Source organism: Lampris incognitus, chromosome 17 (assembly GCF_029633865.1).
Source record: "Lampris incognitus isolate fLamInc1 chromosome 17, fLamInc1.hap2, whole genome shotgun sequence".
Lineage (NCBI taxonomy): Eukaryota > Metazoa > Chordata > Actinopteri > Lampriformes > Lampridae > Lampris > Lampris incognitus.
Window position 1 is genome coordinate 14671906 of NC_079227.1, and position 12293 is coordinate 14684198.

Genomic DNA, 12293 nt, shown 5'->3' on the forward strand with positions numbered 1-12293 from the left:
ATTGTTGTTACTTTTAATTAATCAGTTTTTACGACACTTTTATTTATTTTACTAACTCAGTTTTAAACTTGTCTTTACTTTTATAAAATTTGTCTGTACTTTTATTCATCTTATTTTATGCTTTTATTTTGTTAATGATAATGTGCTACACATATAAACGTCCTCGCCTTGCCATAATTCGTTTCAACTCTGTGCAATTTCTGCTTTTGTATGAGATGTCATTTATTTTTTCAAAGTGTGTGATTTTTTAAAAATCTGTTTTGTCAGTTAAACCCCGTGTTCAAATTACATTCAGATTTGGCACAAAAGCGCTCTGCAAAACAGAATAGGCAAGTGAACTAAACTGTGCAGAGATCAAAACCCCTCAGAGGCTTAGGAAGGCAATCACCCAAACAAACAAAAAAACCAAACCATTAATAATAAGTACCATTTACATCAATACCCGAAACGGCTGTTTTACGGTTATGGAACACTATATTCAGCCAAACTGTAGAAGCTACTGAAACAGTAGAAAATGCCATGAAGCGGCATGTAGATTACTGAAGCCCTTTCTCGGTCAGACGACCTTCCCTTTTTTTCCTGACTGTTCCCTCATACCTTTTGACCCGGATACGACACAAGGACATACCAACAATCAGGGTTTTAATAAATGTGCTGTCTGAAAGAAACTACATATCTGCTGTGTCATATAGGATCACCTAGAATCTACAGTACTGAAATTATGTCCACATGTTATAAATGTAATTTCTATTGCGTGCTTGTTGATATACTACTGATATCTGTCTCAATCATGGAGAGAAACTGCTTTAAAAAAATATCAAAGTTTTGACTTCTTAACAGTACTGGGCATGACAAAAATGATCTAGTTATTGGTTGTAACTGGAGTTTTAACTATGAGATGAAATACAGATAAAAAAAATCTCTAACGTGCATGGCATGGTTGATGCCACCTTATGGTAATCAAATAAAGTTAATTCCTCTATATGCAGCTCAAAAGGGAGTGCACCACCAATTCCAATTTTACTTGCAAAAGATATATATTGTGGCGGACAATAGGGGCTATGCCTCTCACCCAGCAGGGCTGTGAGCTGGGGGCGTGGTTTACGTTCCCGGGCTCTCTGGTGCAAGGTTGTTCCCGTTTCAGCTGGTTTTTGGAGCTGAGGAATAAAGTTCAAACTCGCCTTCGTCTCCTGTGTTTTTCCTCATCCTGCCACAATATATATAAACCCCCAAAAACTAGAGTACACTCCATAGAGTGCAGATCTCAACCAGGCATATGCATCTCCGGTGTCCCAATTTGGTGACAAACCACCCCTTTTTCGCCTACGGGATAAAGGAAATACACGCACACGCGGACAGACAATCAGATGTTTATTCTGCCATTATATGACTTTTGTACCGCGCCCAAGACGACTGAATGGGAAATATGAAAAAAAAAAGAAAGGTTGTTAATATGCAGCACTAAAGCTAAAAAATCTACCTAATAAAAACGTTTTGCCTGTCAGTCTGTGGATGTGCAGCCTCTTAAGCGCACGAAAGCGACCAAGTCTGATATAAAAACGACAGAGATCAGGCTACCATCATTTCAAAGCCCTTATTAAAAGCAAAAGACTTCAAATGTGTTTAAACACCGTGGTTTTCATGATATAAAATGAATCAAGGCGAAGGACTGCTCTGCTGACTTACTTTCATTCATAGAACAACTAAGAAGTCAAGTCAATTTTATTTGTATAGCCAACTATCGCAAATTACAACTTTGCCTCAGGGGGCTTTACAGCAACACAACATCCTGTCCTTAGACCCTCGCATTGGATAAGGAACAACTCCCTAAAAAAAAAAACAACCTGGAAACCTCAGGGAGAACGACAGAGGAGGGCTCTCGTTCCCAAGACAGACAGACGTCCAATGGATGTTGTGCTTACGCAATTTACGGAATACAACATTGAAAGAGGATAATTGAATCATAATGGAATTATGACATATATGAAGAATATGACGAGGAGGATGCCAAGCAGTGCCAAGACACCACCAGAACAGCCCAAGACCCAAGCCACGCAACCAGCATCACCATGTATGTAGACCAAAAACAAAACAAAACGTTTTATTGTAGCTACTGTGATGATTTCCAGCTGGCACTATAATTAATCCTACTTTTGAAACTGTACTTTTATACCAGAGGTTTAACTTTGGAGACTGGCGAATTTTGGTTCATCCAGTGTTCCTCCATCTCTGCTGTGCTGAGATCAGCAGCGAATGATTTACTGGCATGCGAAATACTGTGATCGACTTCCTGCTTACTTTCAACGCTCGTACCCGAGTGAGTCGCGCATGCGCAGGGTTGACTCATGCAGCAAGGCAGCAACGGAGAGCGGCGTTGGTGGAGCGAGCTAGAGAGTGAACGGAGAGAGGGAGCGGCGATAGCAAGAACAAATGTTTTTCTAAGGTTTTGAAACGCCGCAATGATGAGACATTCTTCATCATACAGTCATAACTGTGCACACAACGTTTTAGGCTGACAGTGTAACAGTCGAAATTGGGAGGTGTCCCTTTAAGACGTACTTGCCTGGATGCGGGAGAGGCGGCACCGTCTGGCGCCTTGTGTTCTTTGAGTTAGTTGAGTGACAAGCATGCGGTGAATGGACGTATGTTATTTAGCTCCTGTTCTTCTTCTGCCTCTCAACTCAAGAGTACCTTTTAGGTTATGTGAGGCCTCTGTACTGTTCATGCATGATCGGTGAACACATTGCCGTGGAGACCTGGCATTGTGTGGTCGATGTATGGAGAAATAAAGTGGCAGTATGGAAACCCCCATCTCGCTGTCCGTCTACTCCCTGAGGTAATCGGCTATCCCGGGGCTCTTGCTAACTAGCCACACGCTGCTAGCTCTCTCCGCCTACACCAGCCCAACGTTACAATTGGTCCAATAGACCCTTTTACACTACGTCATCAAAAGTATGAGCGCGCATTTAGGCAACGGAAGTGAAATGCTACCCCCGAGTCTCCCATTCTGTCACGGATTCAGGCGAGGAAGAGGAGATTACAAAGTTTAACCAGCATCAAAATGTCCGGTGGTTGTGTGTTTGGCTGTATGGATCGCTACTCTACCAACAGCGGACTGAAGTTTTACCGAATTCCGACGGGATCACGGCCATTTCAGAGCAACCGGAGGCGCCTGTGGTTGCAAGCCTCTGTCCTCCCCATCCTAACACAGAGCTCAACTTTAAATAAAATTGCTGCTGCATAGCTGCAGCATGACCCAAGTCTGAAATGTGAAAAAGACATAAGAAAACTTATTGACTTATCCAATATATGTTTTAATTTGATGACCAGGGCTTGCAATTAACACTTAATCTCAAGTCAAAATTAGGCTGTGGCTGAGAAGACTGTAAATTCTACTATATAATTTCGCATTTTTCCACTGCAAACTAATTACATCCACAGCTGGAACTCTGAATCAACAAGACACTGTGTGTAGTTCATGATAATGTGAATTTCATGCCCCGTTTATCATGACTCAGTTACAGGGAAAGGCACATTTTGATATGATGAGGGAAGAAAATGACAGTGAAACAGAAGCAGATTTCATGTTTGCACAACCACTAGGCCAATATCATTAACCCTGAGCAAACTAGAAAAGCAACAGAACAAAAAAATACTCACCCTGCCATGCGGGTACACTTGGCTGTGAGGACGTAGTTCTCGGGTTTGTTTATGATGAGCCATGCCTGTACATAGCCGTCTTGTGTCCTTGTCTTTGACTTGGCAAGACTTCGGATTTCAGGACACAGAACTCAGAGTCTATATGTCATGGTATTTTACATGTTGTATGTGACCACAGACAACATAGTTGTAAGCATCCAGTGACTTGTATGCCCGCAACTTCTCTCTTGTGTATACGCTCGGTTTCTCCACCAAATATGTATATATATATCTGGCCACTGGATATTAGGCCACTTAGTAACGTCTTCCACCCACTCGGTAATACCACACGGATCTGGAGGTCGGTTGCCGTTCGCCAAAGTTAATTAATTCAGGTAACTTTCGCGATCTTTTGTCGTTAATCCCCTCGCATAGTTTGACAAACTAGCTAACTCCACCATACTTCCATTGCCTAAATGCGCGTGCATCCACACCTATGTCATCACTGTTTACAAGCAGTAAAAGGGTCTATAGTTTGCGAAGATTAGCCACACAAACACACACACACACACACACACACACACACACACACACGACCAAACGCATTATCCCCTCCAGACTACCACCTGGCAGAGATAAAAAACGATGTGAAGAAGCAGACATGAAAAAGGACCAAGTGTGCGCACATCCAGGCAAATCATTCAGGTGCAGGACTGACAATATATTTCATTGCAGGGTACAAATGAGTGAGGTCTGCACACTGTTAAGCTCCCTATGAACAGTTTTGTTCTCTTTTTAAGGCCTTAGAAAGAGAATAAAACTATTGGGAGCTTAACAGTGTGCAGACCTCACTCATTTGTACCCTGCGAGAAGCAGAAATGAACAATCTTACGTATTAGCTACAACCCTGTGTATTTTTCTCTCTGTAAAAACTGTGATTTATGTCATAAACTAAGCTATGAGCTATTGCACCGAAACACGGTTAAGCCAAATATTTAAATGTCTTCATCCGCACATATTGACCTAGATTTCATCCGCAGATATACAATACTGCCTATACTGTCGTCAGTTCTGCCTTGGGAAATGTTACACAACCGCATCACACAGATATATTTCACAATGTCACATACAACAGCATGTCTGCAAGGCATCTGCATGGCAAGCTATTTTTCAACGGGGCACTGGCTAAAGCAGACTTGAGAAAACACACAAGGTATATGGAAAGTTGTTTCAATAACAGGCTAGGGGTGCCGGGGCTCCTGCTCACTTTAAGAAGTCTCTATGTGTTTGGAGGACTGGAGCTTAACTGGATTTGACAAGTGGATAATATGACAGGAGCACGCCGGCCCTTGTGTGCAGGCCGCACGTCAGAGTGAATAAATAAAGAAATGAGTTTTGGTTGGGGCAGAGTGAAAAACAGGATTGGATTTGATTAATGAGGTGGCCACCCTTCCATCTGATCTCCCTACTGGCAGCGAGATGGATGGGGGGGGGGGGGGGGGTGAGAGATGAGGAGGGAGGTGGGGCAGAAAATGCAGGAGAGAAGACAAGGGTGAATGGGGGGGGGGGGTTATAAGATGGAGATACCTGTATAGAGAGAGGGAGGGTGACAGAGGCAAAGAGTAGGGAATAGAAAGAGGGTGACAGACAGAGAAAGAGAGAGAGAGTAAGAGAGGGAGCGAGAGACGGCAAGAGAGAGGGGAGAGAGAGAGGGAGAGAGAGAGTAAGAGAGGGATTGAGAGACAGAAAGAGAGAAGGGGGAGAGAGAGAGAGACAGAGAGAGAGAGAATGACAGACAGGGAGAGAGAGAGAGGGAATGACAGAGAGGGAGAGAGAGAGACAGAGAGAGAGAGAATGACAGACAGGGAGAGAGAGAGAGAGAGAGAGAGTGAGGGAGAGACATGGTGAGATACTGTGACAGAATTAAATTAGACAAGAAACAGAGAGACAAAGAAACAACCAGACACACAAACTGGCTGGCATGTATTCACTCACTGTCTCACACACACACACACACACACACACACACACACACACACACACACACACACACACACACACACACACACACACACACACACACACACACACACACAACCGAGGCCTGTCATACACTATCAAAATGTTGATTATTATGGAAGGAAAGCTAGGTACACCTGTGTGTGTGTGTGTGTTTATGTGGGCATATGTCACCCTGCAGAAAGTAACATAGCTCCCTGTGTGTGTGTGTGTGTGTGTGTGTGTGTGTGTGTGTGTGTGTGTGTGTGTGTGTGTGTGTGTGTGTGTGTGCGTGCATGGTCCTCCCTCAGATCTGCATATACACATCATAAATTAAGACGACCCGGCTGCTAAACGAAGGCCTTGCTCTCGCTCTTCTATAGTGGTGGCATTGTACCAGCACTGATTAATTTCACACATTTATTTTTGAACACCAACTCTCCCAGAATAAATTGTGCAAATATACACCCCATGGAGTGAAAGCAAAACACACATACACACCGTACGTATACATTACATTTGCACACACAGCTAAAAGAATGACTAATTGAGCATGCTCTCGCAGCATAAATCCTGACTCTGTGCACACTAGTCTCCACTAGTTTTTGTACTGAAACTTCTCAACACAACTTTCTTGTCTTTCCTCGCTGCAGCCGGCGGTGGACTATTTTTCCCGTGTTTGTCCAAAAAAACCAAGCCGAAATTCTCCAGACATCATGTCTTTCTACTATCTTATTCCTCACCGTGTGTGTGTGTGTGTGTGTGTGTGAGAGTTAGAGACTAAAAAAAAGCATTGTCATTCAATCGAATCACAGTCAACAGTTATGTCAGTGAGGTCACTGCCAGCCACACACACACACACACACACACACACACACACACACACACACACACACACACACACCCTCTTGGGGCATCCCACATTAGCGGGAGCTATGAAGTTGCCATTTGTGAGCACCGAGTAACTTTCTGCACTGTGCACAGCTGTGTTTCATCCCTCCTTCAGCCTCCCCCCATCTCTCCTGCTCCCTCTTCCTGTAGTCCCCTCAATTTCCCTCTGCGACTCCCTTCGCTCTTCTCCTCATCGCTCCTTTTGACCCCCATCTCCATCAAGTCATTCACTTGATCACTTCCCCACATCTGCCACTACCACTTCCTTTTAGGTCCCCTCTTCCCTTCTCTTGCCCTCTCTCACTTGGATTTTCTAAATTAAAACAAGAAAGAAAGAAAATCGCTGAGATGTTATTATAGAGATTATAATCATAACATAAGATTTGTTTGTTAACTTTGTCTGGTCAAATCCAGTGGATCTCATTTTGCCTAAAGGCTTATATCTACAAGAGCGGGAGTCATGGCGGGCTCTCTCTCTCTCTCTCTCTCTCTCTCTCTCTCTCTCTCTCACACACACACACTCTCTTCTCTCTCTCACTCCCTCTCTCTCTCGCTCACTCCCCCCCTCTCTCTCTCTCTCACACACACACTCTCTCCTCTCTCACTCTTCTCTCTCCCCTCGCTCACACTCTCTCCTCTCTCACTCCTCTCTCTCTCACACACACACACACTCTCTCTCCTCTCTCACTCCTCTCACACTCTCTCCTCTCACACTCTCTCTCCTCTCACACTCTCCTCTCTCTCTTACACTCCTCTCTCTCTCACACTCTCTCTCTTCCCCTCTATCGCTCTCTCTCTTGCTCTCTTTCTCACTCCTCTCTGTCTCTCTCTGTCTCTCTCTCCGTCTCTCACTCTATGTCTCTCTCTCTCTCTCTCTCTCTCTCTCTCTCTCTCTCTCTCTCTCTCTCTCTCTCTCTCTCTCGCTCTGCCTTGCTCTCTCTCTCTATCTCTCTCTCTCTGTGCGTCTCTCTCTCTCCATCCTGGCTGAGGTCCGAGGTGGTGTGTTTACCCCGCCCAGGGGGATGATTTACAAAGCGATGCTATATGGGTGACATACTAAAACATATAAATTGGCATAATCCAGAATGGATAAATGTATTAAAGCTTATTTATGTACATGGGCTCCCCTGGCACCTACTGTGTGTATGTGCATCCACGCACGCATGCACGTGTGTGTGTGTGTGTGTGTGTGTGTGTGTGTGTGTGTGTGTGTGAGTGTGTGTGTGTGTGTGTGTGTGTGTGTGTGTGTGTGTGTGTGTGAAAGAGAGAAAAACAGAGTGAGTGTGAGTGGGGGCTCTGTTAACAGCGAGCCTCAACTGTGTGCATGTGTGTTCATGAGGTCATTTTTCTATGTATGTGCGCGGGAGCATGTGTGTGTGTGTGTGTGTGTGTGTGTGTGTGTGTGTGTGTGTGTGTGTGTATGGATGTGTGCGTGCACACTTGTCAGCGTACTGTGAAGGGGCATTCATGGACCTTTCTGAGTAGAGTCGAGGAGTAAAAACACTTTAAGCATGCTTCATTTCTCTGCTTTAACGCCGAGTTAATCTACTGGAAGAAGTGGAGGCTTAGGCGGCCAACGCGAGATGCTCCGCGTCTGCACACACGACACATGCGTGTACGTATGGAGAGACAGACAGACAGACAGACACACACACACACACACACACACACACGTCAGTGAGCACACATTTGGTGAGCCAGAAATAATGAGTCTTCTTTAGTTCAGATGGCTTGGTCTCAGATGTCAGCTCCCCTTTTACCAATCAGCAGCTAATTCAATCAAGACAACAGACAGATTTTACAACCACAGACTCTGCAAAGTACCACTGTACCACTGCAGCGGTCACAAAAATCACAATCTTTCTGTGCACAAAAAAATATGGGACACAAGAGAGGGATGATTAATAGTTTAGGTAATTGTTTTTATATGATAATCAATTAATATAACAACGGCGGCACGGTGGCGCAGTGGTTAGCACTGTCACCTCACAGCAAGAAGGTCCTGGGTTCGAGCCCCAGGGTAGTCCACCCTTGGGGGTCATCCCAGGTCATCCTCTGTGTGGAGTTTGCAAGTTCTCCCTGTGTCTGCGTGGGTTTCCTCCCACAGTCCAAAGACATGTAGGTCAAGTGACTCGGCCGTACTAAATTGTCCCTAGGTGTGAATGTGTGTGTGTGTGTGTATGTTTGTGTGTGTGTCTCGGCCCTGTGATGGACTGGCAGCCTGTCCAGGGTGTCTCCCCACCTGCCACCCAATGAGTGCTGGGATAGGCTCCAGCATCTCCGCGACCCGAATTCGGATAAGCGGCTTGGATAATGGATGGATGGATGGAATGAATATAAGAAAGCTGCTCAACACACAACAGAATGCCATGCAGGATGTGATTCTTTCCAGCTCTGCAGCAGCGTGTGAAGGAGTCTGAAAACAAACAGGCGAGGTGTCCCTGCGGCTTACTCCGCTGAATACGCCTCCTAGTGACCGTGCCATCACAGTGAATCTCAAACACCACACCACAGCCCAAGTTAGAAAAACCAAGGTGGTCAGCTGCCCTGTTTGTAATTTCACCGACGTTAGTGTACACTGGACCTGCAACATGTCACCGCTCTGTCAAACCTGAGCATCAAAGACACGTCCCCCCCCCCCCCCGCCCGCCCGGCCCCTTCGCTAACACTCACCTCCGCAGCAGTAGTGCGTGTGTGTGGCGCGGACCTGCTGCAGCAGCCGCTCCATGGCCTCAATATAGCCTCTTCTGCGGGGCTCTCGACCATCAGTCTCCCTCCAGTCTGAAGACACACAGACGGCAACCATCAGAGCCCAGATTCAAACCTTTTTTTTTTTTTAGAGTGAACTGAGCAGACCACCCTAGTTCTCTGTAGACAGGCGTTGCATAAAAAAACCAAAGCGTCAGAGTAAGATCTGGTCCTGCCCCGATGAGACCTGACCCTGTCATCTGCAGTCAGATTAACACCAGCACAGCCTAGGATGCTCTCAATGCATCACTTATCCTCCGTGCAGGTTAGACAGGTTATCATTTATTGGGTATGTTTCTATACATTTTCTTTACTGCAGGTATATATCCTGTTTTATGCCTTAAAGCAACATGAGGCAACTTTTTCAACTTTTTGGATTTTGGTATTGTCTTTTACGTAACACATTAATTTACAAGCCGTGGTTAAAGAGACTTTCGCAGAAGAAGAGGAGCTATCGTCACGGATGAAGCAACATTTGTATATTTGATGTGCACTGTAAAGTAATCGCTGTATTTCCTGGGAGGTTTTGCAACTGGTGGCAGATAAAACCCACAGCAAAAACAAGGCTTCCAGGGGGACTGATCCGCATTCTGCCAGACCTGGTAACCGTTTTATCAAAGCAATACCTCACCCCACGCCGTGCCGCACTGCGATTATATCACAGCCAAGGGGATTGTCGGCCCAATGCGAAGTGATGAACTAAATACACACACACACACACACACACACACACACACATATATATATATATATATATATATATATAGCGTTTTTTCCCGAAACCGTCAACGGTGTTGTGAGTGCTCGACTAATGAGGAAAGGAATATCAACACGGATACAGGAAAAAAGATTTTAATACACAGCAGTACAGGCCTGTTTCGTGCGTCCTGCACCCATCAGCTGCTAATGTGGTTCAACAAAGAATCATACAGTTTGTGTTGCCCGGCGTCACGCCCCTAATTTCGGTTGGACAGCGACCAATCAGATGAGGAAACATTCACACTATAACAGCCAATGGGGTAGGTACTTTTGATGCACAGCAACCAATGGAGGGGTAGAAAACATCACAACCAATGGGACCGGGGTTTGTTTTGAAAAGCATTTAGGGGCCAGCGCTCTGTTGAAGCTACTCATATAGCCATTAAACCTAATTTTAAAAGGGCCCTCTGTTCTGTAGCTTCAGAAATGAATATGCGAAAAATGCAAGCCACCAAATTTGGTCATTGGTACACAAGAGTATCAGTTATTCTGTCTCATGGAAAATCCTTGCAAAGAGTAGTGCATATTCAGTTAGGGGTAAAAGATGTAACCTGTGCTTGGCAGAAAAGTATTTTATTATTTGCAGACCTGATATGTCCACCTTGAATAACAGAAACGAATTGGCCACTAGGTGTAGACACCGAAAAAAATATCTATAAGTAAAACGTCTTTATTATTCCCCCCCCCCATTAGATGATACACATATGACATTTATTAGTTTTTTTTTTTTTTTTAAATATTTTAACTGCCTGTCCTTCCAACTGTGCCCCAACACCACCCCAATATATAATTCACATAAATTACCTTGTTATATTTTTAATGTACGCCATTTCAACAGTGCCCTGGCCCTAAATGCTTTTCAAAACAAACCCCAGTCCCATTGGTTGTGATGTTTCTACCCCTCCATTGGTTGCTGTGCATCAGAAGTACCTACCCCATTGGTTGTTATAGTTTGACTGTTTCCTCATCTGACTGGTCGCTGTCCAACCGAAATTAGGGGCGTGACGCTGGGCAACGCAAACTGTATGATTCTTTGTTGAACCACATTAGCAGCTGATGACTGTGAGACGCACAAAACAGGCCTGTACTGCAATGCATTAAAATCTTTTTTCCTGTATCCATGTTGACATATATATACGTATATATAAAACTAAAAACAGGGCAAAAAATATAGTGCTCTCTTTCTAAATGGACTACATGTATATATGTTCCCTCTTCACACAGGTGGCCTCTTTGACTCCCCATTCAAACCAGCATTCCTCCCCATCAAGGATGTGCACATCCTCATCCTTGAGAGAGTGGCTGTAGAGATGATGTAGACTGGGGAGTCCTGGTCTGATGTGTTAGTTCTCCTGTGTTGTGCCATCCTCTTGACCAGCATCTGTTTGGTTTCTCCGGTGTACAAGTCAGGGCAATCCTCCTGGCACTTAACAGCATACACTATATTGTTCTGTTTGTGCCGGAGGACCTGATCCTTGGGGTGGACCAACTTCTGGCCCAGCATGTTTTGGGGTTTGAAAGCAATGGGGGAGGTGTTTAGTAACTATGCGTCTCAACTGTTCCGGCACTCCCTCTACATACGGAATCACCACTGGTTTATGCTTAGCCAGCTGTTGTCCTTCTCCTCCCTTGATTGGCTTGTGCACTGTTTGGGCGTCTTCCTGGCGTTGATGAATGCCCAGTTAAGATAACCACACTTAACCAGGGCCTGTTTAATGTGGGATTTCTCCCCTTCTCCAGCCGCTGGGTCATTACAATGCTGTGACTGCAGCTATTCCCCGATCCTCTGTGAATAGTTCACATGGCTAACGTAACTCTGGTTATGGCCACAGCAATCTGCATTTGAAACCAACTGTGGGTTTCAGTCGTAATGCAACTGTGCTGTTTGTAAGGTTGGGGGATACCCGCAGTCAGCGGAGACTGACAGAGTCACTTAGATGAGGGATGAAACATTTTTCCCACTAAACGCTGCGTCCACATGAACTGATTCAATTTTCTGAGATCAGGATCAGGCTATCATAATGGCTATCATAATGTCGAAGCCCTTATTAAAAGTCATTAAATGTGTTTAACCGTCGTGGTTTTCGTGATATAAAACGAATCGAGGTGGACGGCTGCTCTGCTGATTGACTTGCATTCATTCTAGAGCAATAACACAATGGTAAGAAAACATAGCTCAGCCAGGGGAAATGCTTTATTGTAGCTACTGAGAGGCTTTCCAGCTGGGACTATAATAAATCCTACTGTCAAAACTACTT

General features: G+C 44.8%; 1 protein-coding gene across 1 annotated transcript in view; it reads right to left on the reverse strand.

The window, feature by feature from the left end:
• LOC130127109 (ankyrin repeat and fibronectin type-III domain-containing protein 1-like) overlaps positions 1 to 12293 on the reverse strand; it is an 88743-nt gene that overhangs the window by 52496 nt on the left and 23954 nt on the right. Inside the window, exon 7 of the mRNA XM_056296685.1 lies at positions 9202 to 9309. Within this exon, the coding sequence (XP_056152660.1) occupies positions 9202 to 9309 (108 nt within the window). The remainder of the gene's footprint in view (positions 1 to 9201; positions 9310 to 12293) is intronic.